This window comes from Ochotona curzoniae, unplaced genomic scaffold (assembly GCF_017591425.1).
Source record: "Ochotona curzoniae isolate NIBS_2020 unplaced genomic scaffold, NIBS_Ocur_1.0 contig_2688, whole genome shotgun sequence".
In the NCBI taxonomy this organism is placed as follows: Eukaryota; Metazoa; Chordata; class Mammalia; order Lagomorpha; family Ochotonidae; genus Ochotona; species Ochotona curzoniae.
The window spans coordinates 17,902,283-17,921,693 of NW_024465553.1; the positions used below are offsets into that span (position 1 = coordinate 17,902,283).

The 19,411-nt window shown below is 54.8% G+C and overlaps 1 protein-coding gene across 1 annotated transcript in view; it reads left to right on the forward strand.

The window, feature by feature from the left end:
* The window catches only part of MIDEAS (mitotic deacetylase associated SANT domain protein), a 39,043-nt gene that overhangs the window by 16,137 nt on the left and 3,495 nt on the right, over window positions 1-19,411 (forward strand). The window contains exons 2-12 of the mRNA XM_040975319.1: window positions 3,157-4,793; window positions 6,062-6,361; window positions 13,344-13,689; window positions 15,337-15,403; window positions 15,758-15,900; window positions 16,018-16,121; window positions 16,414-16,489; window positions 17,110-17,198; window positions 17,750-17,899; window positions 18,194-18,406; window positions 19,200-19,396. Coding sequence (XP_040831253.1) covers window positions 3,387-4,793; window positions 6,062-6,361; window positions 13,344-13,689; window positions 15,337-15,403; window positions 15,758-15,900; window positions 16,018-16,121; window positions 16,414-16,489; window positions 17,110-17,198; window positions 17,750-17,899; window positions 18,194-18,406; window positions 19,200-19,396 — 3,092 coding nt within the window. The 5' untranslated portion in view covers window positions 3,157-3,386. The remainder of the gene's footprint in view (window positions 1-3,156; window positions 4,794-6,061; window positions 6,362-13,343; window positions 13,690-15,336; window positions 15,404-15,757; window positions 15,901-16,017; window positions 16,122-16,413; window positions 16,490-17,109; window positions 17,199-17,749; window positions 17,900-18,193; window positions 18,407-19,199; window positions 19,397-19,411) is intronic.

Sequence of the window (19,411 nt, forward strand, 5' to 3'; positions counted from 1 at the left end):
GCAGGGGTTCCTTTTTATGCCCTACTCTCTGCAACATGGGGCTTGGCAGCCTGTGGAGAAGGTGGTCTCCCTATGGTTCCTCACAAAGCAGGGCTCAGCTGCCTAGCACCCAAGGGACAGAAGAGTGAGAAGTGAGGAGGAAGTGGCTGAGGCCCGCCCGGGCTTGCAGGCCAGGAGCTGCCGGTGGGGTCTCTGCTGGGAGCCCCACCAGCAGCCCAGGCCCAGAGGGTGGGGCTGTAGCAGCCAGCAGGAGAGGAGGAAACACTGGCGGGGGCGGGGGGGTGTCAGGGCTCCAGGGAGGTGGTCATCACAAGCCTGCTGGCCCTCTGGTGAGGCTCCTGTAGGTTTGGAGGGGTCTGCTGTATTGGAGGAAGGGCGGATTACCAGCCAAGGGCTCCCCAGGGCCTAGGAGGAGGGCTATCCACTCCTGGGACACCTTGCCTGCATGCCTGCACGCACGCAGTGGGGGCAGTGCAGTGTGTGCTGGGGAAGGAAGTGGTGCATATCTTCCAAGAGTTTGAGTTTGGAGTTAGAGAGGTCTGGGTTGAAGTGCTGACTCTGCAGTGGAATTACTGCGTGATTGCAGGCGGGTGGCTCAGCCCCTCCATGGCTGCACCGCTGGTGAAGGTAGCAACGCCTGCCTGCCTTCCCCAGGCCTGGGCTGGCGCAGGTGCACATTGTTATTAGTGCTGTGACTGCTTGTTAGCGTCCTTCTGCCTGGCAGCGCCCCTCCACCCTTCCTCCCAGGCATCTCCCACTCCCCTCCCACCCCCCCACCCCCTAGTCCCCAGACCATGAGTGGTCTTTTTCCCCTGGGGAGTCCCAGCCCTGTGGGACTCTGAGGATCTGTGTTCAGTGCTCCCCTGGGGGGGGGGGGGAGGGGACTGACGGAGAGGCCCTTAGCAGGAAGCTTCTGGGGGGATTCAGCCCCCCTCAACCAAGCCCCTTGCTGTGCTCTAAGTAAGTCCCAGCTGCAGCTTCAGAAACCGTCTCGGGGTGCCTGAGTACAGGCCCTCCATGTTGGGCAGGGGAGGGTGTGGGAGGCCGACCAGCTGGGCCCAACTCTGGAAGCTGGCTGTGCAGCAGGCTGTGGGTACACCCCTGTGAGAACTGCAGGCCTCCCCAGCTCCCCGGGCAACCATCCCGGTGCTGGGGCCCCTTGCACCAGGCACATGCTGGCACGTGCATCCAGGCCTGCGGGCCACATGGGGCCCCCCTTGTGGCTGAGCTGGCGGCGGGGGAAGGCGTAGTGTTTTGTGGTGCCCACCCCGCCCGTCCCCTCACAAGCTCTTCCTTCCTTCCTCTGTCTGCCTCTGCAGAGGCCTGCTTCTAGATAGTCGCTGGGAGAGGTGGGGCCACGCGGACCCACCCTAGCGCTCCTCCGGGCTGCCCAGGGGCTGTTTGCTCTAGCTTTCTCTGCTCCGAATTCCGAAGGCAAGAGAAAGGGGTCGGCTCAAAGGGCCCTTAGCTCGTCCTTTCTTCCCACCTACAGGGGAATGGGGGCCCTGGGAACTGGAAGGGACTTGGGGAGGCTCTTCTCGCCTTTGTCTCTCCCAGCCCCCTCTCCCCGCACCTCTCTCCCGCCTAGCTTCCATCAGCGGGTGCACGCGGGGATAATCTCTCCGGTTCCCAGCAGGGTCGGGAAGCAGAGGAAGGAAACCGAGGAGGAAGTGACTCCCCTTCTGGGTGCTGGGTGAAAGTGAAAGACGGAGAGGGAGGGGGCCTCCACTCTGAGTCACGCCGGCCGGCCGGGCGGCCCCGCCGAGCTACCGAGCTACGGAAGCGTGCGCACCTCGATAGCGCTGCGCCTGCCCGCCTGCCCGCCGCCCGCCTGCCCGCTGCCCGAGGGGCGTGCCCGGACCCCGGGGCGGGGACACGGCAGGCTGGAGTCCCGCCTGCTGCTCGCTCGCTGGGAACTGTTGGCACTGCTGACAGTGACGCAGGACCTCCAGGGCTTGGGTCACTGGGCCTGCACAGGTCGTCTCCAGAGCTGCCTCATGAGCCCCGCGGCCCCTGGCCAGCCCCTCCCAGTCGTGGGGACCCAGGAGTGGCTCGTCCTTAGGAAGAGGTGGGCCATGTGGTGCCCTCCTCCCCTCTCTTCCTCCCCTTCCCTTCCCCCTCCCAGCAGCTACTGTAACAATAGCTGCCGGTGCAAGCAGCTTTGTGAGTTGTGAAATACAGGTCTGGATTCTGTTTGTTCTCTAGTAGGATAAACAGAGCGAGCTTTTGCAAAAAATAAAAATCAGAAAACAGATTGTGAACATTGTAGTCTTATTTTATCACTGAGAACCCAGTTGGGCCCTAATTCCTAGCGCAGAGTCACACACAAACACACACACACACACACACCCTTGTATTTGCATAACACCATTCTGTGCTCAGGATCTCCTAGGAGGGGGCAGCAGGCAGCTGCTGGCCTCAGTTCTGGCGGGGATCTTGCCTCCAGCCAGCCAGGGCTGCAAAACAGGTTCCCTGTGAGTTTGAGAAAGACTCCCAGCTGGGCCCCACCCAGCAGCTCTTCCCAGGGGTGGGGCTGGGACCACAGACACCCTTCTGGGGCCTCATCTGACACCTGCAGGGCTCAGTGTAAAAGGACTGTGAACCTAGCCCTGGGTACTGGACACTGCCAGGGGTTGGGTGGGGGTGGAGGTGCTGCGTGGAAGGGGTGCCCATGTTGGAAATGGCACCTCTCTTCCCACTTCCTGCGTGTGCCATCTACTTTGGGATGTCAGAGATCCTGGCAGGGTATGGTGGAAAGCTATGGTGTGCGCAGGACCAGGCCTGGCTGCCCTGGGGCGGGTATGTAGGGAGGTGGGACTGGCACTTGGTTCAAGGAAAGGAAACCTCTTGCTGCCCCATTTCCCAGCGTGGTCAGAAAGGCTGGGTCCGGAGGTCAGCTTTCCTGGCAGGTGCTTTCTTTGTGCAGTGCACCAGCCACACCACCTGGCGTCGCTAGTCCCGGCTTTCAGCAGGTGGTGGGAGGCGATTCCACTAGGACCTGGGAGCGGCGCTCTACTGGTATCCCTGCAGCTGTACCTGCCTGATGGCCTTGGGCTCATTTCTTTGACCTTGGAGAGCTCCTGGTCAGGCTTGTGCCGTGACATCCCCTGATGCGAAAGGCTGTGACTGATCCTGTGGCTCTTTTCCCTCCTGTAGGCTCCAGGACCCGGTGAGCACCATGAACGGCAGAGAGAAGTAGAGCAGCCCAGAGCATCTCTGAAAGACAACAATCGGACGCTGGTTGGTTCTCCAGTGCTGTAGCGTCTCGCACGGTCTTAGCTCCCGACTGGGCCAGGCTTCCAGCAGTTGTCCCTCCCCCCACTTCCCCGGGGGTGGGCATGGGCAGCTGGTGAAGTAGATTTCGCTTGGGCTCAGCTGGCCACACCATGAACCTCCAGGCCCAGCCCAAGGCTCAGAACAAACGGAAGCGTTGCCTCTTTGGGGATCAGGACGCGGCTCCCAAGGAGCAGCCACCCCCGCTGCAGGCTCCCCAGCAGGCCCTCCGGAGCAAGGAGGAACAGTTCGGCAGCGGTGCGGGGCTGGAGGGGCCAGTGGCTGCCTCCGCCTCGCAGCCCGTGGAGCTGCCTCCCACCAACAGCCTGGCCCTGCTGAACTCCGTGGTGTACGGGCACGAGAGGACCACGCCAGGCATGCTGTCTCAGCAGGTGGGATCGGTGAAGTGGCCCAATTCGGTGATGGCCCCCGGGCGAGGTCCGGAGCGCGGTGGCGGCAGTGACAGCAGCTGGCAGCCACAGCCAGGCCAGCCTCCGCCGCACCCCACGTGGAACCGGCTGTCCCTCTACGGCGGACCCAAGGGGAGCCCTCATCCTGGGGTGGGGGTCCCCACCTACTATAACCACCCCGAGGCTCTGAAGCGGGACAAAGGGGGCGGCCCGCAGCTGGACCGCTATGGCAACGCGGTGCGGCCCGTGATGCCACCCAAAGGGCCGCTGGAGCCGTCTCCCCTCAACTCCTTCCATGCAACCAAGAAACCCCCGAACCAGACGCTGCCCTTGCAGCCCTTCCAGCTGGCATTTGGCCACCAGGTGAACCGGCAGGTCTTCCGGCAGGGCCCACCGCCACCTCCACCCAACCCCACAGCGGCTGCAGCCGCTTTCCCCCCACAGAAGCAGGCGCCCCCGCAGGCAGCACTGCCGCAGATGCAGCTCTTTGAGAACTTCTACTCCATGCAGCAGCCGCCTTCGCAGCAGCCCCAGGACTTCGGCCTGCAGCCAGCCGGACCGTTGGGGCAGGCGCACCTGGCTCACCATAGCATGGCGCCCTACCCTTTCCCCCCGAATCCCGACATGAACCCGGAACTGCGCAAGGCCCTCTTGCCAGAGTCGGCCCCACAGCCTGTGCTACCTCAACCTTCGGTCGCCTTCCCCCGCCGCTCCCGCCGTCTCTCCAAGGAGGGGATCCTGCCTCCCACCGCCCTGGACGGAGCCGGCGCCCAACCCGGACAGGAACCCACCAGCAATCTCTTCCTGCATCACTGGCCGCTGCAGCAGCCACCCCCCGGCCCCCTGGGACAGCCCCATCCTGAAGCACTGGGCTTCCCACTGGAGCTGCTGGCCGACGGAGAGAGACTGGCACCCAACGGTCGTGAGCGGGAGGCTCTGGGTGCGGGCAGCGAGGAGAGCCTGAGGACAGTGGGCAGCAGTGACTGTGGCCAGCCACTCCGGGGTGGGGTAATCCAGAGTACGAGACGGAGACGCCGCACGTCCCAGGAGGCCAATTTGCTGACCTTGGCTCAGAAGGCAGTGGAGCTGGCCTCGCTACAGAATGCAAAGGTGAGAGGCTTAACACACTGTGTCATAGCTCTGGTCCCTGAACTGTCATTTCAAATAGGTTCATTTTGTTGTAGGTAGATCCAGCGCAATAAAGCTGATTTATCAAAACTGACAATAATGGAGGAGAGGGAGAGTGAGCAGTATTTCAGCACCTGAGTTGTGCTTGTAGCTTTTTAAATACTTATTCACAAGTGATTTATCGAGACGTCCAGGGATACTGTTGTGTATCCCTGGTTTACCACTGAAGGAAGCTGGGGTTTACTGAGGTGGCATCGCTAGTCTAGAAGCCTGGTCAGTGTCTGTTCCAGGGGCCAGCACTGACGCTTTTCTGCACCAGAGGAAGGCTCCGTTGTGGATGTTTGTGGGGCCAAGTCAATGTGAAAGAGGCAGCAGAGCTTAACCTGGGCTTGGGGACCAACTTTTCTTGCCATCAGCCTGTGGGGTACAGGCACGCCACGTATCGTTCATGTCACCACAGGCTCCCTGAGTGAGAGATAGAGGGAGAGACACACAGAGAGAGAATCTTCTATCTCCTGGTTTATGCTCCCAAGTGGCTGCAAGGGCTGGGTCTGAGCCCTGCCCAAGCCAGGAGCCTAGAACTCCATCTGGATCTCCCACTGGGCAGGTGATCTCCCAAGATCTCCCAAGCACTTGGGCCAACTGCTGCTACTTTCCCAGGTGCATCAGCAGGGAGCTGGATTGGAAGTTGGAGCAGCCAGGGCCCAAACTGGCACTCATAGGGAGTCTCAGCGGTGCAGGTGGTAGCTTAACAACAACACTGGCACTTTGCAGTGAAATTTTTTTTTTTTGGAGGGGAGGGGTTGGGTGTGGGAGGGAGTGTCTTGCCGGGTGCAGGGAGGAGTGGGTTGTGGTGGGGTGCCAAGCATAACTCGCTGCACAGAGAGCAGTGCGGACTGCCCTGGCCAAGCTGCAGTGAGATTTTACAAAAGTATTTAGGTAGTATTTCATGTGCCACCCATCGTGCAGGTCAAATGAAGCACATTTAAAAGCCATTTGTCAACTGGTGGATGTCTGGGGGCCCTTGCTCCAGCCCTGGGTGGGAGGACCTGGCAGAAGGGTGGTCCCAGAAGGGTATGTGGGAATGTAGTGAGAGAAGAGATGGTTAAGAAAAGACCAGGTGGTCAGAGACCACGGGGGATCCTTGTGCGTATTTGCGTCCCTGGGCTAAATGAGGGTGGGGGATCCTAGAGCAGCCAACCAGGACTTCCTCTCTAAACTGACTTCCATGCCCTGCTTTTCTTTTCCAGGATGCCAATGGCTCCGAGGAGAAGCGGAAAAGCGTCCTGGCCTCCACTGCCAAGAGTGGGGTGGAGTTTTCTGAGCCTTCCTTAGCCGCCAAGCGCTCACGAGATGACAGTGGACTGGTCCCTCTCATCATTCCCGTGTCTGTGCCCGTGCGGGCTGTGGACCCAGCTGAGATGGCCCAGGCTGGTGGCATGGACGGGGATGGGAAGGGTCTTGACCAGAACCCCACAGAACACAAACCCTCAGTCATCGTCACCCGCAGGCGGTCCACCCGGGTCCCCGGGTCAGAGGCGACGAATCAGGTGAGAGGGAAGGGCTTTAGGGTCCTGCTTGCCACCAGTGGTCACGCCTGGGGCCTCAAACACCCTGGGAAGAGGAGAACATGGCCGCGGAGGAGGCTATCTCCAAAGAAGCCATTTTGACTTTCTAAACCTAACTTCTAGGCACAAGTACAGACCACGGGCTGTGAGACAGGTTCATACTGGGAGATGAGATTGGGTGAATCTTGCCAGTGCCAGTTAGCAAACTTTGACCTGGCCCCTGATGCAGTCGAAGCCTAATGCTAGGGACCGGAGTGCAGAGATGTTTGCTTGTTGGGCCAGTGCTGAGCAATCTGCCTTGCAGTCTACCACTGAGACCAAGGTTTTGTCTGTTTCTTTGACTTCCATGGTTATTATTTATTCTGTACATTTGATGCTCCATGATTAGGCGCATTCTTGTTTATAGCTGGATTAGATACAGGGTTGTCGTCGTTTCTATCTGCTATATTGTTTATGCCTTCTGAAGTCTATTTTGTGACTGATGTTAGGTGTAGTGGGTGAAGGTACCTAGTTCCATGGCGGAGTGCTCCACTTGTGATTCAGCTTCCTGCTGATGCCTCCAGGTAAGCAGCGGAGGATAATGGTTCAAGTGCTTGGCTTCCTGCCTTGCCTGGTGGGAGACCTGGATAGAATTCCAGTCTCCTTACTTCAGCCTGACCTGACCTTGGCTGTTGCAGATGTTTGGAGAGTAAACCAGCAGATGGAAATCTCTGTCACTCTGCCTTTAGGATAGAGAAACACATTTAAACAGTAATTCTATATATGTACTCTGTGTGCAACATGATGTTTTGATGCAGGAAGGTCTTCAAAAGTTCATGGAAAGTGTGTCTCATGGAAAAACTATGGAGGTAGGTGCTTGGCTTAAGTAGTTATGCTCCAAGGGGCACCTACATGCCATATCAGTGCTGGGATCTGAGTTCCAGTTCTGCTTTCAGTTCCAGCTTCCTGTTAATGCATACACTGGGAATAGCAGATGTACCACTCTAGTAGTAGAGCACCCATTGGAAGACCCAGACTGAGTTACTTGCCCCGGCTTTGGCCTAGTCCAACCCTTACTGTTGTGGGCACTGGGAAGAGTAAATGAACAGATGGGAAATTTCTGACTCTGAAGTAAAATAGATAAATTCTGCCTTTTGAAGTAAAATAAATTCTTTTTAAAAAAATTTTTTTTAAAGAACTTGGTATGGATTTCAAATTTTTTGTACCAAAATAAAATGATCTTTCAAATGTCACTTTTCCATGAACTTTCTGAAATACCTGCCTGTGTCTGCATCAGTAAATGGCCGTGTCAAGGCAAATATCGTACGTGTGACCTCACATACTTAACCACTCTTCTTGTGGTAAGAGCACTTTAAAATCTCTGCTACCAATTTCCAAGGTGCCATGCCCCGGTATTAGTGATAGGCACTGTGTTGCAGAATGGGTCTCCTTTGACCAGCAGCTCTGTGGGCACTACCTCCCAGCCCCTGGCCATGGCTCTTCTGTTCTGCTTGGGAGTTCTCTGTCTTCCTTGCTGGTGGTGGAAATCTGCCCTCAGCTTTTCATCTCTCCCTGCCTCTCCTGTGCTCATGTGTTTTCCAGCGGGTTGATCAGGGTGCTTTTTCATTTTTCCACTTGGGTGCATTACTCATTGTATCTTTATTATGTCTCAGTAATTACCTTGGCATCATCCTACCTGTACTTCTGCAGTAGAACAAAGCTCCGTGGAAAGGGGTTGGCACGACTGGTTCACTCAGTTCTTTGACGGTGCAGAGCTAGTCCTGTTCTAAATGCATCGGAGAGCAGTGAGGTTATTACGGACAGACGGGGAAAAGGCCACTCAAGATTGACATATATGTGCTTGGCTGATGGAGATCTAACAGGCGTTACTATTTTTCCCTTTTCCTGGACTCTCCTATCATCTTTACTCCGTTTTCTACCAATATACACCTTACAGAATTACTAATATCCTCATTCTCTGTGTGTTTAAGATCAATGGGAACTTGCAGCTTTAGTGTTTTATCCAGTTGTGATGACCCTTTTTCTTGCTCTCTTTTCACATTTCCAAGCATTATAGCTGCTTGAATTCCTTAATATTCCTTAATAGTTCTATAGCATGGGTCTGTTGGGGATGAATTTGGTTAGTCTTTATCTGAAAACTTTTTATCTTTATTTTTGAAGGGTAACTGCTAGGTAGAGGATTCAAGGTTGATTGTTCATTTTTTAAACTTTTTAAAAAGTGATATATTTACTTGAAAGGCAGAGCATCAGAGAGAGCGGGAAAGACAGAGATTTTGTATCCATGGTTCACTCTCCAATGATGGAATGGATGGAGCTGGTCCACACTGAAATCAGGAGCCTGGAGCTCCATCCAGGTCTCCCACATGGTGCCATGGGCCCTAGCACTTGGACTATCTTCCATTGATTTTCTCAGGCACAGTAACAGGGAGCTGTTCAGAAGTGGAGGAGCAGTTGGGACTTGAACCAGCACTCATACAAGAGCAGGCATCTCAGGCAGTGGCTTAGCCTGTAAGTCACGGTGTCAGGCCTTCAGTTAGTACTTTAGAATTACTCTGTGGTCTCAGACTGCCACTGTGTGCCAACAGACCTGGGAAATCACTGGCAGCCATATTGTTTCTCCTCAGAATGTAAGATATCTTTGATCTTGCTGCTTTCAAGATTGGAGGTGTTTTAATTTTCAGCAATTTTGCTCTTATGCATGAATCTGTTTTTCTTTGTATTTATCCATTTTAGAGATTGTGGTCTTTCCTGAATATTTCTTCATTTTCTCTGCTCTGTCTCTGGGACTTTATTTGCCACTCTGCCATATCCCCTATTTGGTGTGTGTCATGTACTTTCTTGTGTTTTTCGAATTTTTTTTTTTCAGTCTGATCTTTCATTTCACTAATTCTGTTTAATGTGTTATTAGGCCCATTTATTGCATTCGTAGTTTGGTTGTCTTTATTTAATTATAGAATTGCCATTGTTTCATTGTCAGGGATTCTAGTTCCTTCATGGTTAGATGTTGTTTCCTTAATGTTTGTTTCCAATAACTTCATTAATGTGAATCTGTTTCTGTTCCCTGTTGTTTCTGGTGTTAGGATAACATCTTTCTTTATTGTGTACCTGGGTTTGTTTTTGTTTTGAATGGCAGATGTCTGTATATGAGAAATTATTGGTGATGTTTTCCTCTCTTCCACAAATGATATTCTCTTGGCTTCTAGCAAGCCGCAGAAACCAGCAATCCTGAATGGCTTTAATTTGATGAGAAGTTGAGATGAAATTAGCTATATGTGGGCTTTTTAATGTAAGGGGACGAGCCTAGTTTTAGCTAACCTTTATTCTGAGAGGTGGCTCCTGGGAACAACAGTCCAAACAGCCTTAAACTCCAGGGTTTATGCTCTTAGTTCCTTGAATTGGTTCAAAGCTTTGCTTGATGTCTCAGCCTTCCAGTGGGCTCTTCTGGTACCTGTGTCCACCTCTAGGACAAACATAATTCCAAACACTGGACTCACCTCTTGGGCTTGCTTCACTGCCTTCTGCATCTTGGCACTTTATTTTCCAAGCTATTTTCCTCTGACCTGTTCAGAAGCCTTTTGTACCTAAGTGCCTGTGCTCTGCCACGGAGGGACACTCCCCGACCGCTCTCCTGGGTTTTGAGCTCTGGCTGGGAGGAAGCTGGTGCTGGAGGCTGGGGGCCTGGCTGAGGAGGAGCCTGAGCCCCTTCACAGCTCTGGGTCCCCATTTCATGGGATGAGGAAATAGATGCCGAGAAGGCAGAAGACACCGGCCCTGCAACCTAGCTGCTGAGGTTGGGGCTGGCCCTGAAGTTGGACTCTTCTTGGGCCTGCCCAGTGGCACTGGCACAACAGCAGGCTGGGTGGGGGGAGGGACCAGGGAGCTGTGTTGTGGCTGGGATCTGCCGATTTATGTATCCAGTTGTTCTTCCCATGTGTAAAAATTGAGTGGGGTCATGCAAGCCAGTGCCCCGTCATCATCCAGCCTTCACATGGTCCAAATGCAGCCAGTCTTGCAGCCTGTCTCTTCATTGCTGGGTAACTCCAGAAGCACTTTCCCAAATGTATCATTCCATCCAAAAGTGTTCCAGTTCGTGTCTGATATCATACCTCGGGATTCTGGCTTTTTTCAGCACATCTCAGTGTCAGCCCAAAAGACTATTGCATGCAGAATAGTTGACATCTGCTTTTAGGAAATACTGATCCTGGCAGCTCCCAGCCCTTCCTTAGCATTCCTCATCATTGCTTCCTTTGCAGGGCAGATGGCGCCTCTGAGCAGTTCCATCTCCTGGTCAGTAGAAGTGGGGAAGAGGGCACAGGTGGATCAAGGCCGTGGCCTCACAGGGCATCAGGGCAATCCCCCGGAGTCTGAAGTGGCCAGGCAGGCCCATGCAGCAGAGAGGTGAACTAGAGGCTGCTCACCCACAAAGGGCTCCATGCTCTGCCCCTTTTGTGAATACAGCAATGGGAGCCAACAGGGGCCTCCATTCTTTTTGTTTGTTTGTAATGTTGTATTGTTGTCAAAAAGGTCTATTAGTAAGGCTAACATCATCAATAATTTGTAAATGGAATCTTAAGGAAATTAGGGAAGGATTTAAAAGGTGCATCAGAGAAAACTATGGAAGTAGGCATCCCAGGGTCAAATTGGCTTTTGGAATCTAAGTCCATGCAGCATTCACAGAAATTTGGGGGAAGCTCTATGTTTGCATAGATTGTGCTGTCTTGCCTGGAAAGACACAATTTTGTTTGGATATTTGCAACTGGAAACTTTTTGGATGACATCTGAACTGTGTACCTTTAATCCAGTGACTTTTTTAAAATGATGCTTACATAGTTGATCAGTTGATCGGGGTGAGAAATATTGAGGGTTAGGGAAAACCGGGTAAGACCATTGTTTCCAAATTGTCTTTTTCTTCCTCCTGTATATGAGGGGAGTGGGAGATAAGCCACACCCAGCCTCCCAAATCCTCAGTACCCAGGGATGTCATTCCAGGGTCCCCAGTGTGGAGCATACTCCAAGGGTTCTGCTTAAATGGTTTTGATAGTTCTGAAATGCTGTTGATATCACCGATCCAAGGATGAGGAAATCCTTCAAAGGTCCATTGGAGTGACATAGTCAACCTTGCAGTTTCCATTTGCCCAGATATTTGCTGTTAGTGCTTGGCTGGGATAGTTCAGTTTGTTCTGCTCTGCTTCCTCTGCTATGGTACACAGTGGTTCTGCAGTCTAGCTCGATAGAATTTGCCCCCATTCCCGGCATTTGCCAGCTGATGCTGCAGCAAAGCTCAACCAGTCTGCACATACTCTGGTTCACACATGTACCAGAGGATACAGTTGGTTAGCCCAGCCAGGTTCTCCCTCTAACTCAGTTTACATGCAGGCCAACAGGTGTTGTAACCCTGCCTGGCCAGGTCTGCCCCCAGTCCCAGTTCCCATGCTCCCCAGCAGAGGAGCCTGTACTGCCCCCCTACCAGGCTTGCCCCCCATCCTGGGTCTTATGTGTGCTGGTGGGTGCTAAGACCCAGTTTGGCATGGCCTGCCTCACCTCGGCATTTGTTGGTGGGTGCTATAACCTGGCCCAACCAGGTCTGTGTTTGATTCCAATTCATGTTGGTTGGTGCTGCAGCCTAGCCCAGTCCAGTCAGTCCCCAGTCCAGGCGCTAAAGTGAACTGGCTGGTATTGCAGCCCAGCCCGCCTGTCCTGCGCCCTGTCCTGGTTGTCAGATCTGCCAGTAGATTTTATGAACTGGTCCAGCCTGGTCTGCCCCAGACTTGACCCCACGTATTCCAGCAGGCACTGTAATCTGGCCTGGTTGGGCTGCTCCCAACCTTGGTTCTTGTGCTCACCTGCAGGGACTGCGTCCTGACAGAGGAGTTGCCCAAGCTCCTCAATCAGATCACCTCCCAGTGGCAGATCTCATGCACACTAGGGCCCTGGCTGACTTATTTCACCTCCTGCTCTGGCAGGAACAGTGGAAAGTTCTCCATTCCCTCCTGCCCTGCTTCCTGTTCCCCATGGAGGCTCCAGGAATGCACAGCAGTGGGAGCTGGCTTTGGACTGTGTGAAGGGGTTACCCATGCTGATAATAGCACTTAGACTCTGACAGTGGAAGTTCTATGAGGACGTGGGCATTGTGGCACAGCAGATAAAGCTGCCACCTCTGAAACCTGAATCACATATCCCATTAAGAGGTATTTAGAGTTTATCAAAATGAAGATCATAGCAAGATGGAGTAATTTTTTAAAGACTTAGTTATTTGAAAGGCAGAGTTATAGAGTGTGTGAGACAGAGAAAGGGAAATGGCTTCTACCCATTGGTTCATTTCCCAAATTACTGCATCAGGTTGGGCTGAGCCAGGCCAAAACCAGGGGTCTCTACAGTGGTGCGGGGGCTCAAGCGCTAGGACTGTCCTTAGCTGCTTTCCCAGAACTGTTCTTAGCTGGGAACTGGATCAGAAGTGGAACAGCCAAGGCTCAAAACAGTGCCCACAGTGGATGCCTACAACGAGGAAGCAGCTTTACCCACTTTGCCACAAGGCTGGCCCCCAGACGCAGATTTACTTAATAAGTAGTTTTGCTGCATGGTTGGTTGAACTCAGAGATGTGGGGCTCAAGGACCCAGGGGGCCACCTGGACTGTCCTCTCCTGCTCCACTCCATACTTTACAACCTGAGTTGAAAACTAGGGCTTGGGCTGAAATCTAGAGGTAAGGATAGTTGCTACATTTTTATAAAATAATTTATTTAAAAACCAACACATAGGAAAAGAAGGCTGTGTAACAGAAACCAGGTGTTCAGCTGCTGAAAAAAGCATGCTGACCTATGCCTTTGCAGGAACCTGTACGGAGGGCTTTGGGCCCGCTCTCTTTTTCAGGTGTGCCCAGGGGTCATCTGGCAGGCAGGGATCCAGACCCATCCTTTTCTGGGACCTTGGAGGCTGAGCCATCTCTGCTCTGTTTGCTTCTCTAGGCAGAGGACATGAACGTCAAACTGGAGGGGGAACCCTCTGTGCGGAAACCAAAGCAGCGGCCACGCCCTGAGCCCCTCATCATCCCCACCAAGGCGGGCACTTTCATCGCCCCTCCTGTCTACTCCAACATCACCCCATACCAGAGCCACCTGCGCTCTCCCGTCCGCCTGGCTGACCACCCGTCCGAGCGGAGCTTCGAGCTGCCCCCTTACACGCCACCTCCCATCCTCAGTCCCGTGCGGGAAGGTTCCGGCCTCTACTTCAACGCCATCATATCCACCAGCAGCGTCCCAGCCCCTCCTCCCATCACGCCCAAGAGTGCCCATCGCACCCTGCTGCGCTCCAGTGAGTGGCATTGCCCCTTCTTCTCCCCCTTTGAGGGTCAGGGAGTGGCCAGGGAGAACGGACTCTTGGAGGCTGAGCTCTGAGGGATAAGGAGGTGGAGGAGTGGCCTAGCTCAAGGACTGGGAGTGGGTGAAGGCGTGGGTGTCTTCGGAATCCACCGTTTACTGTCACCTTCCTCTGTGTGTGTGTGTCATTGAAGCTCTTTGATAGTAAAAGTGGTTGAAACTGCCAGTGAGTTAACTGCATTGGGAATCACGGAGAGTGGTTTCCTGACCCACTGCTCCCATCCCAGTAGTATCAGCTAGATGCAGCACAGGTGGAATACTACAAACATCATACCTGGTTGTTGTGTTTGCTTCTGGGTCTCTTGCGTGGAGATCCATTTTGCCCACCTTGGTAACACGAGACCAACCTGGCTGGTACCTGCTGAAAAATACTATCCACACCATAAAGGGACCCTTTTTTTTTCTGAGAAATGGGATAAGTGAGCAAAGGGAAGTTTAAGTGAGAGGCGCACAAGAGCACGTTTAGCCAATTAACTTCTGAACCTGACCTCAGCCGCGGTGTGGCTCTCGGGTGCCCCCTTGAGTCCACAGGCAAGAAAAGGCCTGGCTCCTCTGGCAGACCTCCTCAGGCAGTTTCTCACCCTGGCTGGCCAGTGCAGAAGGAAGCCACTACGGCGGGCAGACAGGCAGTGCAGAAGAGACCTGTCTGTCCATGGGTATTCACCGGACACAAGGGTGAAAAAGCCTTGGCCAGGTTCCTGCCAAGGCAGGGAACAGAGTGCAGAGTCGCTCGGGAGCTGACACAAAAGCCTGGGAGGAATGGAGGTTTGGGCCTGTAAGGAGTGGCTGCAGCCGCCTGAGAGAAGCTGACGCTGGGATCTGAAGCCCATCGCAGTTGAAGGCCTGGGGCGGTTGAGGAAGGCATTTTGGGAGGGGGTGGGGCTGGACTCCTGCTGAGGGAGGAGACTGGAGCTGGGAGGGCATGCTGGGGCGGGTGGAGCGAAGGCATGGAGATGGGCCCCTGCAGCCAAGTGAGGGGCCACGAGGTAAGCAGTGACGTTCAAGGGGCAGGTAAGGGATGGCCGGACATGCAGCTGGAAGGAGATCCCTGCTGTGTTCTGGGCTCCGGAAGTCAGGGTTTATCTCCACTGGCAGAAGGGAGTGGGCTGTGACTTTTTGTCCTTTGCAGCAAGGGAGTGTCTTGAAAAGATTAGCTCTGGAGAAAGTTGAGGCAGAAAACAAAGCAGCAAGCCCCTTCCCCACCTTGTTCCTTGGCTTCAAAGTTTACAAAGTGTGCGTGTCCTTCTTAGAAAACTGTTGCCTTGTACTGGCATAAGTTCACTGCAGGGGCAGGGACCTTGCTTGTGCAGGGCCGACCTGTGACTTGCAGCAGGAGTGGTGGTGGACTGCCAGGTTCTGTGCATTATGTCATTGAGTGCTCAGAGTAACCCCTCAGGCCTGCAGAGTAAGTCCCATTTGTGCAGGTGTGAAAATCCAGGCACTCCCACAGCCTGAGGGGTCCCAGCAGGCTGCAGAGATGCTTGGGTTGCTGAGTCCTGCCTGCATGCAGGGCTCTCAACCAGGCTAGGGGTGAGAGGTGGAGGGGCAGAGAGAAGTTGCCAAACTGCTCTCTGTTCTACAGACAGCACGGAAGTCACGCCTCCCGTCCTCTCCGTGATGGGTGAGGCCACCCCTGTGAGCATCGAGCCGTAAGTGTAGCCCTGCCCCTGGCTCTCCATATGCATGTGGTGGGGGGCTGGGAGCAGAAGGGGAAGCTCCACCTGGGGAAGTAGGGAGGTGGGGTGGGGGAAGGGGACTCTGCATTCCATGACTCCCACCCTGCTCCTGGGTGGAAGCTGCAGGTAAAGAAAGGAAGGGGCCAGCTTAGCTTGCATTTGTCTTAGAGGAGAGTTAGGTGGGCAGGCAATGGGATGAGCTGCCAATCTGGAGCTGCTTTTCCCCCTTACTAGCCTCAGGCCTTGCCTTTCTGGGGTGCCCAGGTTCCCTATTCCACAAGGAGACCTTAATCCTTGTGCTTCCCCACCAACCCCCCTTCCTGGCAGGCGGATCAACGTGGGCTCCCGGTTCCAAGCAGAAATCCCCTCCATGAGGGACCGTTCCCTGGCAGCTGCAGACCCCCACAAGGCTGACCTAGTGTGGCAGCCATGGGAAGACCTGGAGAGCAGCCGGGAGAAGCAGAGGCAAGGTGAGGAGGGGACCTGCAGCCAGCAAGCTGAGGCCAGTGGTGGAGGTGGGCAGTAGGAGGGCCAGGCCCTGATCGGCCACTCAGAGCCAGCCCTAAGTGGGGTTTCCTCTCTTCCAGTGGAATACCTTTTGACTGCTGCCTGTTCCAGCATTTTCCCTGGTGCTGGCACCAACCAGGAGCTGGCCCTGCATTATTTGCACGAGAGCAGGGGAGATATCCTGGTAAGCCAGAAGTCCTGGTGAGATGGGCAGTGGGGGGGTCCCTAGGGAGGCCGGTGAGACAGTCTGACCAAGCAGGGACTCACCCTCGTGCTGTGTCCTAGAGCCTGCTGTGCCAGGTCCTCATGTCCACCCCAATCCCTGATTCTGGGTCACAGGGGCCAGAATGCATGACCAGCCTTGAGTTGGGGGGATGCCCCTCTGAATATCGCTCAGGCCCAGGCTGAACCAGCAAGTACCAAGCCAGCAGCAGATTCTTGACCTTTCCTCCCCACCCCCCCCACCCCCGCAACAGGAAACACTGAATAAGCTGCTACTGAAGAAGCCCCTGCGGCCCCACAACCACCCGCTGGCAACTTATCACTACACAGGTGCGTCGGCATCGCCCATCTTGGCTCAGGGCTGGGTTATGGAGCTGGGGGGGGGCTGTGGGGGAGGGGGCCAAGAACCATGGAGAAAGACTGACCCCATAGTCCTGGGAGCCTTCCAGAGGCTTCCTGTGCTGTTGGAGGGACAGGGCAAGGGGATGGGCAAGTGGTCAGACAGACATTGTGGTCAGGGCACGGATCTAAGGACAGGAACCGGGAGTGCCTCCCACATTGGTATCAGGTGCCTGCTGAGGATTTGTCTGGTTTCTGGGCACCATACTTTCAAGAGAGACATTGTCCAGTTACATGATTCTAGCAACCATGGTCACAGACCACCATTAGGGCTCTATTTGTCAGCACCTGAGTTGCATCTACAACCCATTTAATCCCCAACATGCACTCAGGAGGGTTCTAATATTAGTTTCCATTTCCCTAGCAAGGAGAGTGAGGCTAGGCTCCCTGTGGCATGGCTTGGGGGTACCTGGAACAAGGAAGAGAGCAGCCTTGGACACTGGCAGATACCCCAGAGGGATGGATGGGCTCAAGACTTTCCAGCAAGACCTGTCCCGTGGTACCTCCTGGCCTGCCTGCCTCACTACCATGCTTCCTTCTTTGTCCTGCAGGCTCTGACCAATGGAAGATGTCAGAGAGGAAGCTCTTCAACAAGGGCATTGCCATCTACAAAAAGGATTTCTTTCTGGTCCAGAAGCTGGTGAGCTGGGGCTACATTTTAGGAGCCAGGGAGGGCCAGGAACTGTCTTGGATACTTGGTGGTGGGGGAAGCAGGGGTTACCCTCAAACACTGTTGAGACAGTATAACCTCAGAGCTAATGTCCTAACTCATACAGTAAGAAATTGGGCCTTTCTCTCCCCTGTCCTGGCCCAAGGGTGGCATGGTCATGCTGTATGATCCCAGGCTAGAAGGAGGCCTGAGTGTCAGACCAGGCTGGATCTGCCATAGGCAGGAGGACACACCAGGAGGGAGGGCTGCTCGTGGAGGTGTCATTCCCCAAGGAAAGGGGTGGTCCTCCAGGGAGACAGAAGCCTAGGCAGCTGCCCTAGGGATCCCTGCCCACTTCCTGCCCAAAGCAGTCCCAAAGACAAACCTAAGGGCTGTGTGGCTGAAGGAAGGGAAAGGTGAGAGCTGCAGAGCTGGGACGTTCCTGAGGGAAACAACCCAAACAAGGTGACACTCCCCCAGGGAGCAGGAGCAGGTGGGCATTATGTGTGAAAGGGCTCTGACCTCAGCTGGCTTCCCACCAGATCCAAACCAAGACGGTGGCCCAGTGCGTGGAGTTCTACTATACCTACAAGAAGCAGGTGAAGATCGGCCGCAACGGGACGCTCACCTTCGGGGATGTCGATACAAGCGACGAGAAGTCGGCCCAGGAAGAGGTGGAAGTGGATATCAAGGTGATTACTGTGCCAGGGCTGAGCTGGGAGCCTCCTGGGGCTGTTGGTCACACCTGGTAGTGACATGCTGCAGATGGCAAGGAGAGTGGAGGTACAGAGAGGATTACCATTTATCCCTGGCTGGCCAAGGAGGTGTCTGCAGAAGAATAGGACGGACTGGCATGCTCTGTCCCTGGGCCTAGCACTTCTTGATCTTAAGGCTGTCCCCGGCGTGGGTGGGCCTGGTGAGCTCCCCCTAGCGGCAGGTAACTGAGCTGCCTGCCCTCCTCATCCGCCTTCCCCCTCCTTCTGCAGACTTCGCAGAAGTTCCCAAGGGTGCCTCCTCCCAGAAGAGAGTCCCCAGGTGAAGAGAGGCCGGAGCCAAGGAGGGAGGTGAAGGAGCCCAGGAAGGAGGGGGAGGAAGAGGTGCCCGAGGCCCAGGATCAGGGGGAGCAGGAAGAGGGGCGAGAGCGCAGCCGGCGGGCCGCGGCTGTCAAAGCCACGCAGACACTACAGGCCAATGAGTCGGTAAGTAAAACCGCAGCTCATGGGGGCTGCAGGGAGGGAGGGTACTGCAGGGGCATGGCGTGGCGGTAACCCGGCAGGACGTGCCCTTGGCACTCTGGACTGAGCCCCTGGTGGCCTCCTAGCCCCACGTGCTCTCATTCCCATTTGCACATGAGGAAATGCAGGCTCACAGCTAGCCAGCAGCCTGACTTTAGTTGGCTATTACACTTTCCATTTCACTATCAAGTCTGCAGAGGGCGGAAGTGGGAGGTTCCCCTCCACACACACACCCCAGATCCTTGATGGGAAGGGGTTGGGTGGGAAATTAATGTGGAGAGTCTTTTGATATTGTTGTGTTGTGTACCTGGGTGTGCTTAACCCCGTAAACTGCAAACATCAGCTGTTTGCATCCCCCTGACTCTTAGCTATTCCCGTACCAAGAGCTGTAGTCACGGCTACACTCTCAGTGGACTTCTGGAACTTCTATAAATGCTTTCGTAGGAGGGTTGGCCCGAGACACACACACCATTGCTTCCAAGGGCCCTCTGACCCAAGTCCCTCCTGGGCAGCACCTCCTGCAACTGAACAGCCCATGTCCTGGCTCTGCTCGCTGACACTGCGCCCAGCTATCCCTTGTGTGGACTCCTGGCGGCCTCGTCCCCTTACAGTACTCCACTAGCCTCCAGGAGGGGGAGAAATGCCAGAAAACACCTGCTAGACCAGTTCTGAGGGCCTTTGGTGGCCGCCCCAGGAGCCCACTGTCAGGGCTCTGCACCTCCAGACCACTCAGCTCTCCGCGTCTCGTTCTGTCCAGGCCAATGACGTCCTCATCCTGCGGAGTCACGAATCCAACGCCCCTGGCTCGGCCGTCACTCCGGCCTCAGAGAAGCCGAGGGAGGGGCCTGGGAAGTCGCGAAGGGCGCTGCCTTTTTCGGAGAAGAAGAAAAAAATGGAGACATTTAATAAGACCCAGAATCAGGAAAACACTTTCCCTTGTAAAAAGTGTGGCAGGTAAGAACGCTGGAT